This window comes from Thermobia domestica, chromosome 7, assembly GCF_964235325.1.
Source record: "Thermobia domestica chromosome 7, izTheDome1.hap1.1, whole genome shotgun sequence".
Classification (NCBI taxonomy): Eukaryota; Metazoa; Arthropoda; class Insecta; order Zygentoma; family Lepismatidae; genus Thermobia; species Thermobia domestica.
Window position 1 is genome coordinate 140,082,196 of NC_137460.1, and position 27,847 is coordinate 140,110,042.

Genomic DNA, 27,847 nt, shown 5'->3' on the forward strand with positions numbered 1-27,847 from the left:
TTGTTTTTTTAGTAAATAAATAACAGTATACCTACTACAATCATCAATAAATGTTAAAATATACCTGTTTTCCCTTGGAGTTGGTGTTTGCATAGGCCCACAAACATCAGAATGTACCAAATCTAAAATTTCTTTTGCCCTATAGCTGCTTTCCGAAAATGGCTTTCTTGTCATTTTCCCTTGTACACAAACATCACATATCTTTTTAGGATCACATTGCTTTAATACTACCCCACAAACTAAGTCATCTTTAACCATGTTTTCTAGTACCTTTGGACTTCTGTGTCCAAACCTACTATGCCACACATGAATACAATTGTTTATTTCTCCTTGAGTAACCTTTAAAACTTGTGTATCATTACTGTACTCTTGTTTACAAACATCTAGTTTGTACAAACAACCATTTTCCGTAGCACTAGCGATCATGCTGCCATTTTTCTTAATATGTCATTTATTCCCCGAAAAATATACATCAAAGCCCATTTTTGTTAGTTGATTCACAGATAAGAGACTACCATCTAATTCTGGCACATACAAAACATCCTTTACTACAACATTACATTTTCCATTTTTAGCAGCTTCAGTTTTGCACAGTAAAACACCTTCCCCAATACCCTTGGCTACTAATATTCGACCGTCTGCCAAGTAAATTTTACTTTCTACATTATAGTTTAATGTTTTGAAAAATTGTTTATCATTTGTCATGTGACAAGTAGCAGCAGAATCTACATACCATTCACCTACATTTACTTCCCTTGCACTAGCCTTAAAACATACATATGCATCTTCACCTTCTTGCGTTTCTTGTGAACAATGCGTTTCTACAATCACTTCACTTGCACTTTGCACTTTATTTGCCCTTGAAAAATTTTTCTTTTTACTACCGGTAGCTTTAAATTTTGCACAATCACGTTTGAAATGACCTGGTTTTTTACACCAGAAACACACGCCTTTCTCCTCTTTTCCTTGCACTTTCTTCTTTGAGTCCACCTTCATGGCACTTTCTTCATTTCTATTCTGACCTTGCACTTCCTTTCGCCTCTTGTACTCGTCTATAAGCTTTCCTTTGACTAATTCTAGTGTTAGCTCGTTCTCTGGACGTGTTTCCAATGCTGTTATCAAAGTTTCATAGCTGTCCGGTAAACTGCATAATAGCATCGCCACTACCAAATGATCGGCCAATGTCCCTCCTAGTCCGGTAAGCTGATCCACGATGTTTAACATACTATTAACATGTTTTTCCATGTCACCATTTTCTTCTAACTGCATACGACACAGTCTTTTCAGCAAAAACACCTTGTTTATCAAAGTCGATTTTTCATGATATGACTTTAAGGCTTCCCAGTAGTCCTTTGCAGTTTCCTGTCGCCGTAAATGAACTGACTGATTATCTTCAACTAGCAGTCCGATCGTTGCCCTAGCTTTCCCATCCTTCTTGCACCATTCTGCATCAGGAGATTCCGGTTTCGACTTTTGTACGACATCCCACAGTTCTTCTTTCACGAGAAGCCACTGCATTTTAAATTTCCAAACACTGTAATTGCTATTGTTTAACTTTGGAAACAAACTTTTTGCTGTGTCCGCCATCTCGTACAAGTTTTGCGCCAATGAGAAAAAAAGATCGATCCTAATGACTGCGAGACATCAAAATCACAAATACAATTTTAACAGTTTTAAACCACTTCATTTACATTTTTCTCGTCTTCACCGACATTTCACTGGGTTTAAATACTTATCTCTCTGGGGCCCATAATCACTGTTCTGATTTGTATAATGACACGCAAGAATTAAACCACAGAACCTTTATTGTTAACCATAATTTTGTGCGAGTCAGGTGCAAGTGCAATATTGATCACAGAATACAAACTGCTACTACTCGCAGCACTGTTGCCATAACATGTATTTTGAAAAACCCAACTTACAATACCAACAGTTTGGGTTGCCTGCTATTTTAGGAAAAGGAGAATTGCAGGTGGTAATGCACTTTTGGGGTCGTGTATACATGTCACCGTTGAGTTGATACATTTATAATTATTGAAGTATGCCTTCTTTGTTTTTATTTGGTTTGTGTATATTGAATAATTAGTAGAACACTGTATGGTATTAAATTTCGTATGTTGCTGGTAACCCTGTTAACAAATTGTATTTAACGTAGGAGATGTCTGCTAGGGTAACCGGGGTGACAACAGGAATCTCTTTAGAAGAATTGTTCAAGAAAAAGGTTAATAAATAACAGTTACTTCACATTAATTAACTGTAAAGACACTTACATTGTTTTAATTACAGTCTTCTTAGCATTTTCATCTTCGTATACAACTTTGAATCATGAAGCCTAAAGTTCACAAATAAATAATACTATTGTAAAAGATCAATTAACGTTGTTCCAAAACCCATAAACACCATTTTACATACTCAACAAACAGAATTAAACATACTAAAATTAGCAAAGGATTGTAGTTAATTTTTTGTCGTATCGTAAAACAATGCAGAAGAAAAAAATAATAAAATGACTGTTTATATATGAACTAAGGAAAAAATATTACATTTTTATACAAAAAAATTAGAGACATATTGAAATTCATCTCCCAAAACAGAACTAATAGAGAAACAAACAAAACTATTACTGTTTTCTAAAAGTTCTAACGATGCACTATGGATTGCACTAGATTTTGTCGTTAGTGCTTTCTAGGGAACTAATGTGAAGTTAGCTCTTTTTTTTCTGTTTGCTCCTAGCATCCAAACTAATGAAGTATTAATCTTCGGATTTGGTGCTCTAAGAAGTATTAACGATTGCACTGGATGAAATCATTAGTGCTTTTGAATTTGGCGGAAGTTTAACTCAACGAAAAATTACCAATGTTTTTCTTACGTGAGTTTCGTCATTAATAATGAAGCACTAACGAAACTATTAGTGTTTTCTAGGACCACCAACAATGTACTATCAATTGCACTAGGTTTGAATGTTAGTGCTTCCCGGGGGGCTAACTTCACGTTTGTCCTTCAAAGTTTTCTGCTTCTAGTGTCCAAACTATTGCAGCACTAGTGTTAAGAGTCACTGCTCTAGGAAGCACTTACGAAGCACTAACAATTATATTAAAGATATCATTAGCTGTTTTGAATTTGTCGGGAATTTGTCCCAGTGAAATATTCCCCATGTATTTATGGGAGTTTCGTAACCAGAGGTGACCACTTTGGCCTAACCTCACTCAACCTCACGCTCAAAAACTAATTTCGACCTGAACTCACGAACTTATTTCGACCTCACGCTCACATCACCAGTCTGACCTCACGCTCAAATAATCAGCCTGACCTCACGCTCACTCAGCCTCACGTTCACATCACCAGTCTGACCTCACGCTCACCTACAGCTCACTGAACCTCACGCTCACATCACCAGCCTTATCACACGCTCACTTCGTGAGGCTGAGGTCGAGTGAGCGTACGTTTCGAACTCGTCAGCACCGATCTGGTGAGTTTGGACATCTTTGTGACATACAAGTGCGCAGATCTACAAGAATAGTAAAGCAAAACAAAACCATTAGTGTTTCCTGGAAGCACTAACGATGCACTAACGATTGCACTAGAAGAGATCATTAGCACTTTTGAATTTGGCAGGAATTTGAGCCAATTAAAAATTCCCCATGTATTCCTTATGGGAATTTCGTGACATATAACTGGCCATAAAAACACTAATTGTGAAGCACTAACGAAACTATTAGTGTTTTCTGGAAGCACTAACGATGCATTAACGATTACACTAGGTTTAATCGTTAGTGCTTTCTGGGGGGGTGCTAACATGAAGTTGGATTAATTTCACAGTTTTTTGCTTCTAGCGTCCAAACTTTTGAAGCACTAATGTTGGGGTTGGTGTTCTCAGGAGCACTAACGATTGCATTAAAAGAGGTCATTAGTGCTTTTGAATTTGGCGGGAATTTGAGCTAACTAAAAATTCCCATGTATTCCCTATGGGAATTTCGTGACATATAACTGGCCGTAGCCACAATAATTGTGAAGCACTAAGGCCGCGCCTCCATTGCATCCGAATGCGACTGCGAACGCGAATGCGAATGCGAACTGCGAATTCATGTGCCTCTACTACATCCGAAGTTTTGTGATTGCGAATCAAGTTGCAATGTTTCTTTCAAACCTTCAATGTGATATATTTTTGCTTTAAAATTCATATCTTAAAGTTTTCAGAGCAATAATAATAATATTATTATTATTATTATTATTATTATTATTATTATTATTATTATTATTATTATTATTATTATTAATAATAATAATAATAATAAATTTCCTTTGTGTGCAAAATAGAGCGAATGTCGCTCCTGTTATTATTATGCTTCTGTGGTAACCGCTATTTTCACTTTAAAATAAATTAATTAAATAAAATTTGAGATTGCAAAATCAACCAACTTTCTAAGAAAATTTTCTCCAGGAGTAAAAACCCCATTTTTGCTGTTTCACACATATTAGCAAATAATTACATGTATTCGTGAAATCATTATTTGGGGAACGAAAAGGAAATATAAATTGAATAAAAAGTTGCGGTTCGTGTATTAATTAAATCTTCATATTTTAAAGAGAAAATAAAGAAAATTATATATATATATATATATTAATATATATATATATATATATATATATATATATATATATATATATATATATATATATATATATATATATATATATATATATATAGATAGATAGATAGATAGATAGATAGATATAGATATAGATATAGATATAGATATACCTTCTAAACCAAAATCTTTAGTTACATCTGCCCATAATTTGTTCAGGATTTGTCGTTTGTGGTAATCTGGATGAGCTTGGTTCACAATGGAACTCTATCAAATACACAATTTATTAAAGCATCAATATCTATTTCCATTTTTATCTTTATCTCCGCACCTCGCAACGTCGTCTGCTTTCACGCAAAACAAACTTTCTTCTCTCACGTAGCGCTGAATTTCCCTTCAGACGACCCTCCGTTCGCACGACTTCGGACGAACAATCCCAGCATGTTGGGATCGTTCGCATTCGCATCTTTTCGTCGGTTTTCGCAATTCGCAGGTCGGAACTAGTCGAGGCACTCCTATTTATTTACACGTGCTGGGAAATTCGCATTCGCATTCGCAATCGCATTCGGAAGCAATGGAGGCGCGGCCAAACGAAACTATTAGTGTTTTCTGGAAACACTGACGATTGCACTAGGTTTAATCGCTAGTGCTTTCTGGGGAGGGCTAACGTGAAGTTGCCTCCCCCAAAGTTTTTTGCTTCTAGCGTCCAAACTATTGAAGCACTGATGTTAGGAGTTGGTGTTCTAAGAAGCACTAGCGATTGCACTAGAAGAGATCATTAATGCTTCAATGGGGGGGGGGGGCAATTTCTCGGACGTCTTGTTTTGTGCTACGTTCTAGACTAATACAAGTACTGTAATTGTCATTTCTTTTTCTTTTTGGCATATAATTAAATTTTGTTAATACGTGCGCATCGCCTGTGTCACTAGTTTTCAACAATTAATTCACTATGTAACAATTTTGATTAACACGGACTATTTCGGGTAGATCTGCGCCCTGTAGTCGTAGATTGAGTTAGGGAATTTTCGTAGATAAATTTAGCAAAAAAGGAAATGATATTTATTTTCACAATAAAACCTGAAAATTTAAGGCAATTTCGAACTAATTGATCATCACAAATGCTTAAATTCTTCATTTATCTTCAGAAGTAAAATAATATAATAACAATGATGTGGAAGTGTGTCTGAATTGTATGTATTTTATAATAAAAAGACAAAGGGAAAAGTAAAAAGTAGAAGCAAAAAACAAACGTGGTTGGCACTTTGTTTTATATAGATAAACTAATCTTGTCACGTAACTTCTGTCACAGGAATTGGACACACAACAAACTGCTGGAAAATTAACATGAAAAGAGAAAATTTTTTGTCAGTCGAGTGATTTTTTTTTTTCGGAAATCTACGAACACTGCCTGCAGTAGTTTGGTGACGCTGGAAATTTTAAGTGTAATAGCAATTTACATTTTCTTTTAGTTTTTCATTGTAATATATGACATGGCTATTAAGGCTGCCTTGCAGGGTATCAAATATTTAAATTGTTTAGGTTCAATAATGTAAAATTGGTGACAACCATACATATGAAATATTAGGTATACGTGGACAGTTTAGGTGTTAACTTTACAATGCCTGCTCCAGCTGATATAAACAGAAACAAGAAAATACACTCAATTAATTTCATAAAAATGTTTAAAAAGTTACCTTAAGCTAACCTGTTCCTACCCTTGCCCTACTTATGCCTATTTTACTCTACTCTACCCTAAACTACTCTAATATTTTAAATGGCCATATTTATTGATGTGCAATTGGAGCGTGTATTGAAAGTTTACCCAAAGAAAATATGCCAGGATGAGTTTATATAAAATTGAAATATATACCGCTAATTATATCAGATTAGTACTTTTCGCAAAGGTCTCTACTCCTAACAGCCTTTCCCATTGTCCTCTAGAATATTTTTTGCTGGCACATAAGGCACTATTCTACTTGGTGTAGATTATACTCGCGTTATACTCCAGAAAGAATTGTTAATAAGTTATGGAGTATGTTTAGTACAAGGAGTCCAGAAGCACGTAAAAAAAAAAAAAAAAAAAAATACAGGAGAAAGGAAAGATGCAAGTACTTAGACGTAACATAACATAACCAAATCTAACCTAATCTAAAATAAACTAAACATAAATTAACCTAATATTAGTAGAGATAAGCGAAATTCTATCATTGTTGGAAAATTATGCGGGACACCTAGATTAATATAACCTAAATTAAACTATCCTAACCTAACCGAAAGTAACCTAATCACACCTAGCATACCGTAAATTAACCGAATATGAATAGAAATTACCAAAATTGTAATATTGTTTAGAGAAAAGAGCTGGACCCCTTCTGCTAAACATACGCCTAAATTATTTCACTATTTGGATGGTAGTGCTAGTTTCAATAATAACAATGGCAATACTGCTGCATTGCCGGACCACACGGAAATCCAAAAGAAGTTCATATTTAGTTTATCACCCGAAAAACTAGGTTGTGAGCTTGGTTCACTAGGTAGTGATTATTGTTTGAAATACAGTGTGGACGTATGTTATATAAACGACTACATATAAGAATGAACTTCTGTTAGATGGCAACTAAAAACCACGAATGCTATCTAACCGAATCAGGGCAGGATGGCAAGACAGGCAGCAGGAGACTGTGTCAGTAGGAGGAGGTGTGTGAGCGGCGGAGGATATACGCATTATTAATATAGCGGAAAAACAATTTATAGGTCATAAAGTGGATGGCTTAAGTCTTGCCAAGCTTTGGGGGAGATAGTAGATAAAAATTAAAAAGTACCAAAATATACTAAATTAGGATTGCTTATATGTTTTTCTTTTCTGTAGTTTCAGTTCGTTTCTACATTTACGATTAACTGTTCGCGTATTTACTAGATCATGTCTTTCACACAATTTGAACAACTGTCATTCCTTAATTTTGTACAACTTGATTAAACTTTAACACGATGCGTGACAATCATGTCATTTACGCAACATTTTCACCCTGCCTTATGAATAAATCATAAAATGTGTACCTCTCCTCAAAATAGTAGGTGAGAGGGGGGTACATTTGAACATTGTTTTTGAATATTCGTTTTTGCTTCCAAACGCACAGTGAATTTCCTTATAGAACTGTAACAAAAGCTAAATATAATATATATTATATTTGTCATAAAATAGAGTACTTTGTTTGATCTTGTCATTCTATGCAAGAGCTCAGGGGGTGTCGTTCAAATGTACCCCCTTGGGGGGTAGACTGAAACAAGCATGGGGTAGATTTGAACATACGTGGGGCAGTTTTGAACAAACCATTTATTTCACTACAATAATCGTTATTTTCAGAATGAATTCGTTCATGAACAACAAAGCTAATGTAACAAAGCAGCATTAACGGTTTAAGGCACAAGAATTAACCAATCGCCTATGGCAAGAAAATAATAATAATAGTAATAATTGTTTAAATATATATACAGGCCCGTATTTGTATATTGTGCGCCTCTGTGATCTGAACAATTTGCCTCCCTCTTCGGAAACACATCTGAATTGAGTTGAATTCATAGTTTTTGGGGTCGCTGAGATGAATAGTGACAGTTTTAATCCAATTCAACTTCAAGGTCATACTCAACTCCCGAGTGAGGCGGGCGAGAGTTTAAAAGTAATCGAAAACGACAGATATTGCTGAGTTTAACAGTCTCAGTTTTCATGATGTTCAAATTCATTCTCACCCCTTGGGATAGGAGTAGGAGAGGATAGTGATGGGTAAAGATATTTTTCGGGAATATTCCCGGGAAGATTCCCAAATTGGGAATTTTTCCGGGAATTTATGTACAATTACAAAGAAAATTGCATTCACTTACTATATTATGATTTAGAAATTAATTCGTTGTATAATCACAGTATATTTATTACTGTTGTCTCCAGAGGGTTCTCTAAAATGTATATTTTGAACGGCATTTGCTATTTGGTTATATGTAGAGAGTACGCATAAATGTAAATGTATTTACAATATGCTTCGTGCAAGTAAACACATTGGAAAAACATTTGTTATGAACAACATTTGATATAAAATCATACTTTTACACAGCTAAACAGTTTAAATTTATTTGTAAGTGGATTCTGTAAAAACTTGACTCTGCTACTGATACTATAAAGGTATTAAATTTTTAAATGTCATAAACAAATTAACTGGGTAACTGCCAGTATGCAAACGTAGTGTGTCGAAAAATTCGTAAGGTTGTCAGTGTATGTTTGACGTACATACAAAATGTTGAATTGAGGTACACTATACTTTCATAGTGTGTTCTTACTGTGTTATTAAGTCTCTAATTTAAGATGAGCCATTTCGAATAATATACACGCTGTTACAAAATTCGCCAACAACGCTTGGTACATGAATATACACGCAGAAAGAAGCACACAAATTCTAATGAACACAGGTCCGGAAACATTGGTACTAACGAAAGATCCTGAAAAGGAATCATTATTTTGATATGTAAGCATTACAGTTTAAAAGCATAAATATTTGCAAGCACATAGATTTCTTTATTCAATATCTGATTCTTCCTCAGAGAGCGATAAATGCAGGTAAAAATCTGATTCTTCGTATGGGATATCTGAGTCTAGATCACTTTCACTGGTGCCCAATTCGATAGATTCTTCATTATTTTTCGTAGATGTACTTTGAATCATTTCCACCTCTTCACGTGATTTCTCTACATGTTCCTTTTTGGACGTGTCTGAGTTATTAAGCAATTTCCAGTTATATGCCAAGTAAGTAATTTTGCCTGCTCTTTCAGTGGTTAAACGGTTTCTTTTCTTAGAGTGAATCCAGGCAAACGTGCTGAAAGTTCTTTCTGTTGCTGCAGGCGTGCAAGGAGCGGAAAGAATGCGCACAGCCACTTTTGATAATTCTGAAGTACCGTATAACCCTTCCCACCATAACAGCGGACTTATTTTTTCAGCTGTTGTCCACAAAAACATTTTATTAAACAATCCTTGTTTTGATCTGAAATGTACGACATGACTGAAATTGTATCTAATTGCATGTTTGAAGCAACATGATGGATAAATTCCATGCCATCGATCGTTTCTCCTTGTGATAAATTGTGTCCTTGTGATGACGGATCCAGGAGTGAAGCTGCGAGATGTATTGGCTTCAAAGCATGTTCCTTTCTCAGTTTCGTTTTCTTAAGCACTTCAGACTGCTCGCTGGTCGACAACGCTGACGAAAGTGCCTCGGAGATCTTGCTTTAAATCTCGTAGAATCCAGTGTAGACAGAATGTATACATGAATCATTCGATTCTAATTTAAAGATCCAGGTCACAGTAGGTTTCAAAATTGTAATTAAACCTTCGATCTTACTCCAAAATGATGTATCATCGAGTAACATTGCTCTCATTTCCTTAGGTAAGACTTTGGTTGCTTGTTCTTCAACAGCCAACGTTTGTAGGCTGCATTTACAAGTAATCATGCTTTCAAGACATGAAAGACAACTGCCCCAACGACTTTTACTTGATAGTTTCAGAGAAACATTACACTTTTTGTCTTTCTTTATCTTAACTAATGTTGCGTTAAGAAGATGCACAGAACGTATTTTCTTTACAATTTTTGTTACATTTTCCATTAGTTGCGCTGCTGTATGAGATTTCAGAACATCACTACAGAGTAAATGCAAGGTGTGAGCAAAGCACCCTAGCGGAAAAATATGTGGGTAACTTGTTTGTACCAATTTCAGTGCTTTCTGCATATTTGAAGCATTATCAGCAATTATTAAAAAAAAATTTGAGGGTTAATACTTTTGAAGAACCGATATTATTTTTTCTTTTAAGAACTCAGATGTCTGCGTATGGTCTTCAGTGTTCACAAAGTCCACAAAAACAGGTTCGGGTTTCGTGACAATAAAATTAACAATACCTTCGTTTCGCACATTGCTCCATCCGTCCAACTGCAGATTTAAGTTTCTTGTTTCTTGAAGTTGCAGATGTAATTGTGACGGCATGTCTTCATATTCACCATCAAGGTAAGTGTTAGCCAATGCTCTCCTTTTGGTAGTTTATACGATCGTCTCATTTTCTTAAAGAAATCGATCCATAATGGATGTTCAACTATGGAGAGCGGTGCTCCACTAATATATATCGCTTTAGCCAGCATCTTGTTCAGATTTTCCTACAAAGGAAGAAATGCGGTTGAGTCATTTTGTAAGAAAACGAGCGGAAAATATCGTGAATATACTTTTCATACTATTTTTTTTTTTTTTTTTACAGTAACGTTTATCGTACCACGAATCAACAAAACACCTAAATTTAACCTGAAAAAAAATCATGGCAAATAATTTACGAATTATTCCTTGTCAAAATACTTCTAAGAAACTGTTTACTACAAACTACGATGGAATATGACTTATTTATGAAATCCCGAAAACTGAGATAATTAACTCACGATTTATTGATTCGACTATTCATGAAACGGTTAATTTATTGCAGAAAATAGTTTACTTTTATATTTTTCCTTTTCGTTCTATGTACACGAATGCCAGGAAAATGTAAATTTCTACTATTTTGGGTTTTATTAGAAAGTTGAGGATAGGAATGAAATACGTTATTGGGATGCTTGATCGATTGTAGAAAGGTGATTCTGACTTTCTGCTGTATGACGATCACAGCTAAAACCGGAAATGGGTGCAGATTAGGAATACGGCGTCACTTTTTATTTATATTTACAGGTACAAGCGTTAATTCAGATAGAACGAATAATGTTTAGCAAAACTTAATTATAAAGGCAGAGTCATCTGTGAACATAGATACAGCCTTAAGAATTACCTTCACTGCTATGGAAATCAACAAAGGGGACGCCATTCTGGTGTTGAAAACTCATCTACAAGGTAAGTAAATTATGCTGTAGCTTGAGGGGCGACTCTGAACTTAACCCGTTATCTAAATCATTGCTTGGATAATTTGTCTATTCCCCTGTCTTAAATATTTTCAACTCATGACACACAATCATGTCAGGACTCATGAATCCTGACCGAGAGTGAGGATATCATATAGGCCCATGCGCCTATCGCCTACAGAAGATAACGTTGCTTGAGAGAAGATACGTTTTCGTTTGAATCCATAGCGTCGATAAAGGATTCTAGAGAACGTATTTTGGAAGCCTTTTCTCTCTTCTCCTCTGCTGGCAATGATAAGGAAGATGAAGGTCTAATGGAAAGTGAATGACGTTCATCTGTTACAGGACTATCAAGGAAAATATAACTTTCCTCTATTCCTATAATTTCCGTACTCAGGCAAGTACTACTCGTTCCTGCTCCTTTAATAGTACCAGTATTTATTTCTCCAGAATCTCCACACGAAATGGCTTTCCTCATTTTCCATGGGCATCTTGAACATTTTGAGATATGTCTCACAATTTTATCAGCTTTTGCGCATACATATTTATGTCCACAATATTTGCAAGATACTGACTTATCTTTAGAATTTTGCATGTAATATTGCCACACACGGCCTTTCTTCCTACCCATTTCTCGGAATTTCGTGCGTTAATACACATGTAAGAGAAGCCTGAGTACCTATTCAGAAACTGCAAGTCAGAGATAGCAGACAGACAAAGTTTACTAATAACGGTGGTCCGGGGTGTATTGATAGTACTTCACCACTATCTCTACAGAATTTCTAGATTGTTTTACAAACTTTTTCCTCTTCAATTGTAAATTACTATTTTGCTACTTTCTCGTGCTAATGGAAATGAAAATTAAAAAAAAAAAACATATCATTAGTTAAATAAGGTAGTCAACTAATTACATTTTTAAACCTCCAAATTACTTAAAACGTAAAAGTAAAAGATAATAAATGAAAATAAAGTAATTGGTCATATCGCTCTTATAATTTGGAGAGTAAAGTAAAGAAATGGAAATAAATTCCTTCTCGGGAATTTATATGCCAGGGAAAAAACCCGGGAATATTCCCATTTTTAAATTCCTTGCCACCGGGAATATTCCCACTGCCCATCACTAGGAAAGGATGACTTTTTAAAAAACAATCAGATAAGCTAGCTAATTAGTAACTACTGTAATTAGAGCGAATTAAACATTTTCTCGCTCTTGGGCTGTATTCTGAGTGTGGTAGTGTTAAATATAATTTTATTGTGAACCTTCTTTTTTTAATCCAAAATTTTGCCGCCCTATAAATTGTAACGTCCTGTACTCGAGCACAGAATAGCACTTACCTAAATACGGGCTTGCATATATGCTGTACATTATACGTTACACACACACACACACACACAAAGGATATGTGGACAACATATCTATAGGCATAGGTGTGATCTGAAGAAAACTTTCAAAAAATATGATCATCGTAGCATATCTGTGAAAATATGATTGTGATTCACTTTTTAATTTAGCTCGTCATACCTGATAGGCTTAATGGAAAACCTATTACTACTAGCAATCTAAGAGATCTAAGAAATTACATTTTTTTTCATTACTAACCGGGTACTGGATATGAAATTTATTCTACCCTAAAATTCTGCAAATCAAGATGAAATGTCAGAATTTTTGCAGTACGCTTTGTCTCTCCAGAAGTTCTGGGATTAGAAAGTCTACACACAATATCAGCAGTTGGCACTGAACATTTTTCTTCCTTGTCTGTAAACACAAACATGTTGCTGATACTTATAAGTTTCAGAAAAGTATAGTCAGAACAATGTTCAAATGTGCCCCCTAATTTTTGTTCAAAACAGCCCCAACCTGCATGATCAAGCAGAATTTGGTAATACGCAGATAGTACAAACTATTGTAAAATACAAAGGGCAACATTAGATAAGTAAATTAATGTACTTGCTTCTGCAATGAATGGCAGATAATATCAAAACACAGGCTTCTGGCAAAAATCGTACAAAATTTCAGAAAAATTCGAACTTTCCAGCCCACAAATATAACAAAGTACTGCTGTTCATCAACAGTTACACTAAAATGGCAGATAACAATTGACCGTCACGCAACGCAGTTTAGCCAAACCAAAAATTTTGAAACCACCAGATATACTATTATTTCTAGCCTGTTATCTTAAATGTTCAAAGGTACCCCCTGTTCAAATGTACCCCCCTCTCCCCTACCTTCCACCTCCACATACTTTGCCGCTTACAACATCATCAACAACTAACAAAAGGTGTACTATCTTAACTTCAACTATTCTTCTCACCTGGCTTCCAGTAACTCTTCCTCATAACCCAAGATGTATTTCCAGGAATGGCAGATCTTAATTTACTATGCTTATGTCTAGTTGATGCAGGCCAGACTTGCTTAGAATCGCAAGAATGTTACAGATTTGCTAATTCTATTAATATTAGGTTAGGTAAGATTCTAAACTGTTGTACTCCTTCGCTAAACAGATTACTTGTTTTGTATTAAAACAATCAGATCTCAAATTATTGAAATGTTAAAATTATTTAATATACATTCCTGACAAGTGTGACATTTTCTGTATATTTTGGTGTATCATAATTTATACTGGAAGAATATAACATTGGAAAGCAAATATGTATTGCATAGATTTCATAAAGGATACCTAAGATAACGAGAAGAAAATACATGCATTATATTTTACCTAATTAGAAAAAATATCATGATTTTCACTTCACTAGCTTGCATTGTTTCTTGATGTGAACTGTTGTGATAAACGTAAAAAGAAATAAAAATCAAAACAACTTTCTTTACAGAGTGTGACTTTTTTGGTGTAGTTTTCTCTAAAATTTGTTTCCCTGAGGTGATTTTAGTAATTTCATATTTTCGAAAGATTGTCGCATGTATCCCGTCATTTCATAATTTTAAAATGAATAGTTTGCTGCTGTTAGTTTTGTTATACAATATGCTAAAATTAATCAAAACTATTAAAATGTATGGAATGCCCCTGTATAAAAACATTACCTCCACTTTGCTAAACTCCATTTCCAATTTTAGGGGTACGATATCATCAAATATATTCTCTTGCTACTTTTACCCTGTGATCAGTTTCACATCCCTATCACATAAGAAGACAAACATAACAATAAGAAGCATATTCCGATGATCTACTAGATTACGGTCTGTGTAGTCTAGGGTAAATTCCAAGATTACTAACTACACACAAGTATAAGATAACCTAAAATATATTTTCGTTTTTAAGACGCTTTTACACGTGATCGCAATCTTCTTATGTTCGGTAACTCTCTAAATATACGTGATTACCTCTTACAGTCTTTTACGCCATTCGAGTAATTAAGTGTACCAATGATAAATACAGAAAATTTATCCCTGAAATTGGAAGAAATACTGAGAAAGTACTGGTAAACCTTCTTGATTCCTATCCGAAAAATCCTCTGCGAAAGTATACTGTATATCTACATTCGTAATACGTTTGTTCATTCATTTGTTTAAGGTAGATACACACTTTACTAAAAAAAAAAAAAAAAATGTGAATGAAATCTTTGAGTTTTAAGAACCAACTTTACGGCGATTAAGCGTAAAGAGACGGTAGCGATGAGAGATGAACACAATCTTGCAATAAAAATGTAGGGGGAAACGGGAGAACCACAAGATGATTGTCCGCAGCAAATTTACTTCGCCCCAAGTTGAGATTGAACAAAGGAATGGAAATTGAACAAGGGATTGAGTGAATACTCTGCCACTGAGCCATCTCGCCCCTGGACTAGAAGAAGATTCAGCTTTTTTCTTCCCATTACATCACTATGTAAACGCTCTCTTGTTGCTCTTTGTTTAACCTGACCGACTTCTGCGCGCAAATCCGTTTTTTTCTGGTAGGAACTCGTTTTGTTAAGTACCGAACTTAACGAGATGTTCTGTCTTTCATACAATATGTTAAGAAATACCATAAGTTGCTTTAAAAGTTGGAGTGTTAGTTAAGCACTGGAAAACCGAATTTATTCAAAAAAAAAAAAAAAAAAGGATATATAAGCCTGCAAATTAAAACATATAACAACGACGACGTAATGAATTTCCCTGGAAATTGATCGCTCTTTATGTTTTTGAGTAAAGACAAAATACTGCAGAAAACAGTAAATATGTCTTTAAAATATTGTAATACGTATTGAAAATATTATTCTTTTTGAAGATGAAAATTTGTATAAGGTTGCTCTTCATATTTTATTTTACAAATATAAGCTAATGTAGCAGAGGGAATTTTAATTTTCTGTCCTTATGCAACACTGATCATAGATTGAGAATTAGTAAGTTTTTTGAAAAGAAAATAGAAAAGAAAAGTATATAGAACATATAGGCCTATAATGTATTTGTGTAAAATGTAAAAGAATTTATGGCAGGTTTTCCAATAGCAAGTGATAAAGTAAAGAAAAAATCGGATATTGATCAATATTTCCGTATTTTGGTATCGTTCTATATTTTCGGTATTTAATTTACAATACAGAAACGAATAATAAGAATGATGGCGGCTGCTAAACCAAAATATCACTGCAAACCAATATTTGAAAAATTTCGTATACTCCCAGTACCTTGTTTGTACATATTAAATCTACTGATATTTGTAAAGAGACATTTAGAAGGTGTTCTTACGCGGATAGAAGAAAAAAATGATCATGATACAAGAAACAAACAAAACTTTTCCATTGTAGAACACAGAACCGTATTATATGAAAAAGGGTGTAAATACGCGGGTATCATGCTATACAATAAACTTCCAAGAGATATAAAGACTCAAAAATCTGTTGCTAAATTTAAAAAAGAACTACAGAAATATTTACTAAAACACTGCTTTTACTCGATAGAGGAATATATGAATTGCTAACAGAAAAAAAAACTACATTATCTACAGTAACCAGTGTCGTTGCTTGTTTGTAGCATTTGATATATCGTCAAGGACTTCTACATACACTGCAAGTAATAATTACTCTTACTTTATTTTTAATAATATCATGCAAAATGTAATGGATAAGATGTAAGGTGTAATGTTTAATTATTAACATAGTGTGTGTAATTTTCATTATTATTGTTCTTTTTACTTTTGTGTTTATATATAAATGACGTGTCCACTTCATATGCATTGCAATACAGTGCTAAATGTATGAAAAAAGGACGAAATAAATACAATATAATACAATACAATTATCTCGATAATTGGTATACGTTGTAGCAAAGTTTCGGATGCTTTAAAATATTGGTTTCAATATCTTTTACATCTCTGTCTGATTTCAACTCATTCCACTCACTAACCCAATTTAACTGGAATGGTAGTTTCCGTTCTGTTCTCTTGGCTTGCTCACAGCTTTTTTTTTTTTTATTATTACGAATAATATTTTCCTTAATTCTTTCAGATTGGTTTGCTTTGACATTACGTGCTAAAGGTTTCAAATCTCCAACTTGAACAGTTTTTCTGTAACCGAAAGTCCTCTCATTATTTTAATTTTCTTTCTATGAAATTGGAACGAAGCAAGAAAACATTCCAATAAAGTTGAAATGGAAAGAGAAAACGTCCGTATTAAAGTTGAAATGAAGACAGAAAACGAGTCATTCCAGGAATGTAATTATAAACTATGTAGTAGTGTAACTAATGATCATAAAGAACGTCTTACAATACTTTTGAAATCTGAGAAACAAAAAAATGCAATAGAAGAGGAGAAAGTAGCTTCAGAAAGTACTGTGGATAAAACGATATCGGATTGCGAACTAAATTCGAAAGGAATATGTTCAATTGAGCGTTTAGCAACTGCTGAAAAACTTAGAATTTCCAAACATTTTCCCAGTAACATGAAGCAAAATTCCTCTGATTGTATAGACAACATGGAAGAGTCAGGCAGTCACATCTCTGCCACTCAGGACGAGGACGTTGAAAAAGATGATAATTGGCAAAGAGCTAACAATGCTGAGGCCCTCAGGTATGTTTAAATTCGTTTATTTAATCAGAGTTTGTGTTTTTAGTTATTGCTTTTTGACACAATACTTAGTTAACTTTACGTTTTTTTTTCCTTTACCTGAAACTAAGTTAATGGAATCGCAAATATTTGGACACCTATAAGAACTTAACATAATTCTTAGGTATGTAAAAGGTGAGAAAGTTCCCCAGTGAAATAATATTCCAAACCTAACGGCACATTATTAAAAACTAAGCTCTTACATTAAGCCTGTGCGCAACGACTAAAAACGTACATGCTTTTGAGTAATTTCAAGAGCAATCCTTCTTTAAAAAAACAAAATGAAATGAAATCTTTAAGTTTTACGTTCCACGGTTATGCCGGTGAGGCTAAAGGAGACGGTGATGATGAAAGATGAATGAAATGGTGGAATGAAGAAAGTGGGAGGAAACGTGAGAACCCCGAGAAAACCCACGAGCCCGGTATTTGTCCACCACAAAGTTCACTTGGTGGGGGCTGGGATCGAACCCGGGATCCCAAGCACCTGAGGTGAACGCTCTACCACTGAGCCACCGCGCCCCGTTCTTTAAAAACTGCTTGTAAAGCAAACGATCACTCAGTAGTACTTTAAACAAGATATAAACTGCTGTCATTGCTCAAGAATATTTAATAACACTCTTCTGTAACGCTAGAGAATTGGAATTAAAAGTATTTTTTATTTTGTGAGAAGAAAATTCGGTAATATATTTTCCATTATTGTGAAGAGTACATCGATGGCCACGTTGGCCTGTTACGTTATGATGAACGATGTCTCTTAGCGAGCACACTATCCGGAGAAAGGATATGAATAAAGGATTGGGGAAGGAAGGAAGTGGCCTGGAACCTATGAGATAAGTACCATTCCGGTATTTGGTTGGTGTGGTGAAAAAACAAGTAAAATCTCATTCAGGAAGGCTGGTCTGAAAAAGTTCTTAACACTTTTCGATTGAGTGCTTCAACCGTGAACTGAACGATTGACCACTTCCACCAAAGACGAGAGCGTTGGCTACAACGCTACAGTGATGCCCAACATCAGGTGAGGAGAAAACGTACAATAGCACTGTCTTGCCAACTCAGCAGTTTAGAGTATGACAGCCTTGAATATACAAGATGGTTCATACAGTAATAACCTAAGTTAGACGAATGGGGCAGTATATCCGCACATTACCGTAGCGTAATGTCTGCAATCTAGTGTCAGGTATTTCTTAAAAATTGGTGAAAAGGTACAATGAAGTGAAAACGATGTTTCTGAAAAGGCTCTAATTCGGAGAACTGCTTACATATGCATGGCATCTTACCACGTACGTATATTACAGTAGACGTAAAGACCTTTAGGTTGATCAAAATTTAATGTCCCAAGGCATTGCGAGGATATTAAGAACGCTGGTGGAAATTGATATAATGCTTGAAATATACATTGAGAAAAATTTTGGAAATTGTTTGTCTTAATTTGTTATTGTATGAAGAGTTTCTGGTAGTTTAAATTTCAAAAATTTCTCACGATTACTAAATTTTCTGGCAATAAAATTAACCATATTCCACATGAACTTCTTCAGTGACTTTGTATCTTCATTTTAATATATAATGATATGTTCGGGTTATGTATGAACCTCGGTATATACCTAATTCTAATATCGTATAAATTTATGTAGATAGGATTTGTGATTTAAAAATAGTACTTTCCTTTTTTGGTAAATAGGAATGATTCCTTTGGTGTTTTATATGATATACTTCCAGTTCTATTAGCTTGTGTATTTTTTTCTTTTCTTTTCTTTTTATTACAGCTTGCATAAATATACTGTTTCAAGAGAAGGAGATACGTCTATTACTCGAAACGAAATAATTTTTCCCTTAGATGATAGAACTCATGCTTTCGAGGTGCTTTGCGAGCAATTTACTCGATCGTGTTTGGGAAGAAATATGCAAACACATAGAAGTGAGAATTCCCCCAGATACGAAGTGCGTAAACAGGAGTTTACTCGTAGCTCATATTTGGGAAAACACGTGTTAATACATACACATGGAAAACCTCACACATGTCAGGAGTGTGGAAAGGGATTTAAACTTAAAAGGTATTTGGTAAGCCATATCTTGACACATACAGGTAACAAGTCTCACACATGCCATGAGTGTGGGAAGGCATTTTTGGTTAACTCTGATTTGGCGAAGCACACGTTATTACATACTGAAGTGAAACCTCACAAGTGCCAAAAATGCGGCAGGGAATTTCGTCAAAAGTCACACTTGGTGTCACATGCGCTAATACATAATGATGAAAAACCTCATATCTGTAAGGAGTGTGGAAAAGAATTTAAACTTAAGATGCATCTGGCAAACCACATCGTGGTACATACAGGTAATAGGTCTCACACATGCCATGAGTGTGGGAAGGCATTTTTCTATAAGTCTGATTTGGCGAAGCACACGTTAATACATACTAGAGAGAAACCTCATAAATGCCAAGAATGCGGCAAGGGATTTCGTCAAAAGTCACACTTGGTATCACATCTGTTAATACATAATGATGAAAAGCCTCATACATGTCAGGAGTGTGGAAAAGAATTTAAGCTTGAGAGACAACTGGCAAGCCACACCTCAATGCATACAGGTAATAAGTCTCACACATGCCATGAGTGTGGAAAAGCATTTTTTGTTAAGTCTGATTTGGCGAAGCACACGTTAATACATACTGGAGAGAAACCTCACACGTGCCAGAAATGCGGAAAGGGATTTCGTCAAAAGTCACACTTGGCATCACATGTATTAATACATAATGATGAAAAACCTCACATGTGTGAACTGTGTGGAAGGGGATTCTGTCTCAAGTCAATATTGGCAAGACATATGTTAATACATACAGGTGAAAACCCTCACACGTGCCAGGAATGTGGGAAACGGTTTATGCAGAGATCACATTTGGTGAGACATATGTCAATGCACACAGGTAGGGGACTTTACACGTGTAGGGAGTGTGTTAAGGAGTTTAGGCAGAAGTCAACTTTGTCATCACACAACTTACTGCATACCGGTGAAAGACCTTATACGTGCGAACAGTGTGGAAAGGGATTTATTGAGAAATCACGTTTGAGAAAACACTTGTTCAAACATTTCCTCGAGGTAAAAAGTTTCATATGTGAATACTGTGGAATGGAATTTAGTCAGAAGTCAAGTTTGGTAAATCACAACTTACTACATACAGATGAGAGACCTCACAGATGCGAAGAGTGTGGAAAGGGTTTTATTGAAAAGAAAAGTTTGAAGAACCACATGTTTATTCATATAAAGGAGAGACCTCACACTTGCAAAGAGTGCGGAAAGGGGTTTATTTCAAAGTCATATTTGAGAAGCCATATCTTAATTCATACAGGCAAGAAACCTCATACTTGCGAAAAGTGTGGAAAGGAGTTTATTACTGAGTCTAACTATAGAAGACACTTATTAATTCATAATGATGAAACTTCTCCTGTGGATCAGGGGTTTCGGACGGGACTCATTGTAAAATCAAATTTAGCAAAAGATGAGTTAACACACACAAGAAAAATAACTCACATTTGTGAAAAGTGTGGGAAGGGGTTTAGTTTCAAGTGTAGTTTGTCGAATCATATGTTGACACACACGAGGGAAAAGCCGTACGTGTGCGAACACTGTAACATGCCTTTTAGTCAAAAGGCTGGTTTAGTTACACATTTGTTAATACATAAAAGTATAAAGCCTTATACGTGCCAAGAGTGTAAGAAGGAATTTCGCCAAAAGATTCATTTGGCAAATCACATGTTTACACACACAAAGTTAAAGCCTCACACCTGCCAAGATTGTGGGAAGGGATTTACTAGGAAGTCTACTTTGCTAACCCACATGTTTAAACATACTAATATAAAATTACACACCAGCCAAAAGTGTGAGAAAGGCTTTACTCAAAAGAAGAATTTGGCAACACAAATATTGACACATACAAAAATGAAGCATCATGTCTGCCAGTAGTGTAACAGAATAATATCTCACCAGTTTAATATGACAACACATGTATTAATACATAGCAATACGAAATTTTTCTAATGCGAAGAGTGACGAGAGGTTCAGTCAAAAAAATTAATTTGGCAAAAATGTTGAAATGTAGTGGTGGGAAACGATAGGTGTGCCAATAATGTGCAAGCTAATTTATTCTAAATCTATATTAAAAAGAAATGTAAAACATGATTATATATTAACGTGAAAATTTCACACGTGTCAAGCGAAAGCAAGGTTTTTTTTTTTTAATTTCTAATGACACTTTATTACATTCAGGTCTAAATTACGCTGAGATTGGTATTATATATGCCAAAAATTTAGAATACCGTTTATTCCGAAAACACGTTTGGCAATACACATGATAAACACAGTGTTATAAACCTCAGTGCCAAAAGTGTGAAAGAGAATTCAGTCGCAGTCCAAACATTGCAAAACAAAATTTAATATATTAGAAGAGAGAAGACTGTAGAAGCCAGGACAGCGCATAAGAATTTGGTTCAATACAAATGTGGTAATGCACATGTTGACATCAAATGCTATACTATTGCTCCTTTCAAGCCATATTATTAAGGCGGTCTAAAGAACATTTTGATAAATATTAAGGGGAGAATTCGAAATTTCTGAATCCATTTTTCATATTAGGGAGTTTGGATGCGATATTACGTCGCAGACTTTTAATTCATTCAGAAGTTATTCCTCAAATTTTAGAGTGTATATTAACTAGACGTAAAGCTCAAATTTCCTGTCAGCATTTTTTTAGATTTTATATGTGATGTACGCATGTGTAATTGTCCATCTTATAACATAGCTTATGTAAGGCCACTCGTGTCTGATACTGTATTTATGCTTGTCACTAATGTGCTGTTATAGTTTGTCTTTAGAATAAAAATACATTTAAAACGTAAGTTATATATCTCTGCATCTCTGCATTGGATCTGCACTGATAACGTCTATGGTGGAAACCGAGAATAAACCACAGCTTGAACCACCCTATTTTTATTAACAATAATCTAAACTAGCATTCAATTACATTTTACATTGACTTACGATGTAAATATGAAACCGTATCAACCATTTTTTTTTCAAGGATTATAATTGAATCGCACTCAAATAATGATGTACCAAGAGATAGTACTGTATTAGCAGGATATTATTGCAAAAGGTACAATCTGAAAGGATATTGTGTAGATTCACTCTGTTTTCTTTTTGTAAAAGCACTTACCACTCAGAAGCGGATGGTAAATTATTACATGATAAATTTTCTATTTTGAGAAAAAGTGAAGAAAATTTATTAGTTATATCTTAGAAAGCTAAATAAAATGTATGATAGAAAGCTAAAGACACGTGGTGGAAAAAATTTGGAATAAGTGTTTTGCAAATGGGTGACTGGAGGAGCAAGAAAACTTTAGAAATGAAGCTAGGCAATCTTTAAGCATTAAAGATTGAATCGCTACTAGTGTGAAAGATTACTTTCAGCTTAAGATAATTCTTACGGAGAAAATTCAGATTTCGATTCTTGACAACCAATATAAAATTTTTATAAAGTCTTCAGCACACTAAATTGTATATACTCGTTATTCATATCCCGATATAATATATACTTATCTTGGAATATAAATTTTTTTACTAATATTTTTAAAAAATTGCAAAAGTGGTTTCGTACGAATCCTTTATAGTATTTGTCCAATTATTTCCATGTCCTTCCATTTCTTTAAACTTAACTTTTAACCGATCAATATTTTTCATGGTAGGACGCCGAGGTTTTTCCTGGCGTAATGGGTGCCACTTAAACATTAGGTTGATTCCCTGCGCAGTTAATCGTAGTTTCACAATAAACTTACATTCTCATGTTGCATTTTTTTTGGCGCGGAATCTACCATTCCGCCCTTTCGCTGATGTAAATTAGGAATTCTTGGAAAACCTGGGTTACCAAACTGAAGAAAAAACTGCTGCACGTATTAGACTGAGAAAAATTATGAAAACAAATTTAAATAAAATTCTTCTTTCCACAATAAAGATCATGAGATACTTTATTGAATGATATAATATAAGAAATCAAGTGCATTGTTTTTCATTATATATATCCCTTCCTGTGCTTTCTAACTATCATAATACTTAAATGCTGTTAGTAATATCCCTTAAATCTAGTCTCCAGCATACTTTAAAGTTGCCTAAAAATTTCTTTCTTTTCTGGTTTTCTGAATTGGATTTTAGAGTTCCTAAAAGCATCCATTCTCTATGGGACGTGGGTTTACAGCTGTTTTTGGGAAAGAAACAACGTGCATACTCTCACCACATGACTACGAATGAGTACAGTTCGTTCTTTATTCTTGCTTTCTGTAAGTCTTGAATGCATTATCTCTATACAAATGTTTGTAATGCTATCCTAACACTCAAGTTATATGCCTTCACTGAGAATTAAATAGACAAACATGAAATGAAAGTAGTATTAGTTACCTACACATTAGGTTGAAAAAGACTTGCTGCCTTTTCTCTTTTAATTTTTACAATTATGTCATGTAAAGTAAAAGACGCTCATAAGTGGATAGTAAAAATTGTATGTGCTAGACAAGATTCGAATATTTTGAGGTGACTTTACTGGATCGATACAAGGCTAAGATATATCTGAAATTCTATCGCCGTACAGAAAATAAAACTGGAATTACGACAATTACCTTCTGACATTCCTCAAATGCCCAAATAGCAGCTCAATGAACATTGTGTTTGCAAACTCTTCAAGCGATAACTGTCCTATCGTCCAGTCCGCACCACCACCGACATCTGAAAATGTGCGAAGAAAAGCGGTATGCCATACACGTGAACCAACGCCTTCTCAGAGAATGGAAGCTTACATGCGAGCAAATTGTAATTAGGGGTTAACTGCAAATAGAATTGTTTATAAAACAAACAAATTTCTAGGTAAATGGCATGAAATTCGGTTGTATTTGCTGTATACGTATATAGTAATATCGTTGTCAATTTAAATTATATCATTTGACTAGTTACTCTGTGTATCAAGAATGTTATTGCAATTGAGTAGTCATATATACATACATATATAAAGCGAGGCTAGTGTATACATTTATGAGCATATGTGTTTGTATTTGTTGAGTAGTTTAGTAACTTTAATCTGTAAATATTAAAATTAATTGATCTACATACCGCCGAAGTAATATTTTGTCAATAACTTTGGGATGATATTGTGTGTACAGTTTCTTATTTTATGTACAATCCTAAATTACACGGGAATTTGAAAGTTTGTATTCACGGCGTCTGCGACAAAGAAGTGACTGATCGGATATTCCGTTTCTTTACTGCCCAAGATGGATTTTTGTTATTGCCATAAAAATATACATATTCTAATAGTTGTATTGATCGAAGATTATCTATTTTCTTTCTTTTTTTGTCTTGAGCTGTTCTGTAGATGGCTCGAATAGAAGTTATTAAAGAATGACAATGCTAAGAAGCATAAGCAAATATTCTGTGTAGTTCAAAACATGCTTTGTTAGAAAAACACTGCCCAGGTCCATGTTCGATCCGGATTGTAATTTTTGATGGGAAGGATGAACGAAATATTAATATTTGACGTTGTAGATGGCAATATTTGTATTTCTTTTGTGTGTGCGTTTTACTGATAACCAATTACTTCTAAGTGATTTTTTGAAAATTATTTGGCAACGAATCCTGTTTCTCCAGGTCTTTATTAAATGTGTATTTCAAGACAATCTGGAGGCTGAACGACATCATTCTGAAAAATCTTAAAACTCAACATAGGAAGAAGAATCAAACCGACTTAAATGATACTATTTGCCTGAATTCAGAGTTAAATAAATCAAACATACAGTTTGTAAATGGAGTAAAAATATGTTTTGTATGTGTTCACTTATTGTGTCTGATAAGAATTCAAACATGTAATACTCTTGTTGTACTTTTGCCTATTTACTCGGGGACGAGGCATTTGAGAAACTTATATGATAATATTTCTTTGTAACTTGTGACCGAATCGAAATTTTGAAAGAAATAAAGAAAGACACAGAGAAGATTTTTCAAAATGAAAATAAACCATATATGTGCGTTCTTATTGATTAATACAATAATGAGTTAATATGTGTTAAGGTTAACAGTTAGCATTGCTAGTTCCTGTAAGAGTTAATACTGTATATTTTATTCTTAACATACTTATGAAGAATCGAAGTTTATTTTTAAAAAGTCAAAATACATATATTTGTTTCATTTGCGCTGTGTTGGCAACTGGTCTTCTTCTTAGGCGTTGTTTCAATTGAAGCTGGAATAATACATACTGACCCAACCTAGGAAATTTACGTAGCTTAGTCTAGCCTATTCAGCCAACACGAACTGATGTACTCTTCTAATAAAATCTATTTTTTTTAATTCAATCTCATATACCTTCAGTAATAACCTAGCATGACCTACCCAAAACGTATCCTATCCCATTAACACAAATGTTTTCTAAACTATAGAACTCTACTAACACAAGAAAATGCTCCTTACTTTAACCTAAACTTTAACATCGCTGCTTTATTCCGCCTTATGCAGAGTCGTTTTGAAGTATGATTAACGTCATACTAAAGGCCCGACTACTGCAGGAAACATATGTTAGTAAACTCTTTAGTATGGCACTAATCACGAGTCATAACGTCTCTGCGTAAGGCCCATTATGTTTTACACTATTTTATACTACTATACTATACGCAACATTGGTGTCTGTTCTTACATAATTAATGGTTTCAAAGTTAAATCAATGTACAAACACATTTTCAACTTCAACGCAAATATTCGAGGATATACTAAGCGAAAAACGACATATAGTGTCCTAGAGGATCATTTAAAACTTAAAAAGTGCAAGTAAAGGTTATATATAACTTAACGAACTACTTTCTAGCCGCATACTTTAATTTTACTGATTTCCCCTTTAAATCTAATAAAATGTCATTGCTTCATAAGAATTATATTGTGTAAAATAAACTGTTTTTTATATTTATTAACCAAATTTGATTCAAGAAATAATATTCTCATACACCCTATTCCAAAATTAATGCCCACATTGATTATTGTTGTTTCCTAAGTCCAATTTCGGCTGCATTCGGACTTAGAAACAGTAAACTAAGGATACTCGGTTCGAGCCTCCGAGCAATCCATCACATTCGGGGGAAACTGTGCAGGTATGATTTTCTTTTTTTCAAGTTTTTTAAGCCATGTTTAAATTTATTAACTGCGGAAAGTATCATTCAATAAAATGCGTAAGTATCATTAGTGTTTCAAACTGAGTATGTATGTAAGCATATGCTAGTTTTACCACCTATGATATTTTCGACGAAAGAAAGCAGCAAACGTAGTTCTCCCATGCATAGTAGAATGGAAAGTACAAAGCAGGAAAAAGGAAAAGCATTGCAAAGGATTTAAATGTCATTGTGTTCAAAATTCCGATATATTTTTCGAGAATGTGGATGACAGAGTTGTTCTTGTTAGCTCAGTGGTAGATCACGGTACTTCTGCTCCTATGGTCGTGAGATTGAGCCGTTTTGCTGTGGAATTTTTCGACATTGAATGATTTATTCCTCAATGAATGAAATATATAAGATTATTACATCTATATATATATATATATATATATATATATATATATATATATATATATATATATATATATATATATATATATACATCCTCACGGCATTGTCAAGGCTCTATATTTGTATTTTACATTTAAAGTTGCAACCGGGTTTGTTTCAGGCTGTCGTATTCGGTAGCCCGATCATCCCACCTGTTCTTCGCGCGCAGAGTCATTCGAAGAACTGAAAACGTACTCTGTACACAAACAGTTTATGGTTGTGAACTCGGAAAGCTTGGTACTTCTGCTTGTCAAGGTCAAAAGGTGGGAGAAAAAAGGATGTGTAGAATGTAAAGAGAGTGCAACAGTGACTGATACTTGTAAGAAACATATTCATTTGTAGTTCGTGCACATTCCGCCTGTAGCGTTACTGTGGCACAATGTATATTCTAACTGCATAACTCTTGAACACCGCTTGTAGGTCTATTGGCGTAAGTGACGACCGAAACTATGTTGTCAGCTCTGACTGCGATAAGGCACTGCTGTGCTGCTTTTGCTTTTCTTTTTTGTCCTTTGTCATTTGTGAGACGCCAAGGATGTTGTTTTTGCTTGTTGCACGCGCTGAACGAGTTCCTGCGGAGCGAAGTATTTAAGAAATTAACTAATATATTCTTGTTGTGCGATAAAAATATAATAAGTACTTTGAATTGTAATACGGTTTTAAATTGGTTAACTGTTGAAAAAAATACGAAAAT

General features: G+C 34.4%; 1 protein-coding gene across 3 annotated transcripts; it reads left to right on the forward strand.

Moving 5' to 3' along the window:
- Positions 1–5,689: 5,689 nt before the first annotated feature.
- LOC145690414 (uncharacterized) lies at positions 5,690–26,477 on the forward strand. 3 transcript variants are annotated; one of them, XM_081765261.1, is made up of 4 exons: positions 5,690–6,031; positions 11,334–11,492; positions 16,937–17,497; positions 19,297–26,477. In XM_081765261.1, the coding sequence occupies exons 3-4, from the start codon at positions 17,079–17,081 to the stop codon at positions 21,491–21,493; spliced, it is 2,616 nt and encodes an 871-aa protein (XP_081621387.1). In that variant the 5' UTR covers positions 5,690–6,031; positions 11,334–11,492; positions 16,937–17,078; the 3' UTR covers positions 21,494–26,477. The 3 variants fall into 3 exon arrangements, with proteins under 3 accessions (XP_081621387.1, XP_081621386.1, XP_081621388.1); XM_081765260.1 differs by lacking the exon at positions 11,334–11,492; XM_081765262.1 differs by lacking the exon at positions 11,334–11,492 and having other exon boundaries at positions 5,996–6,104.
- The last annotated feature ends 1,370 nt before the right edge of the window (positions 26,478–27,847 follow it).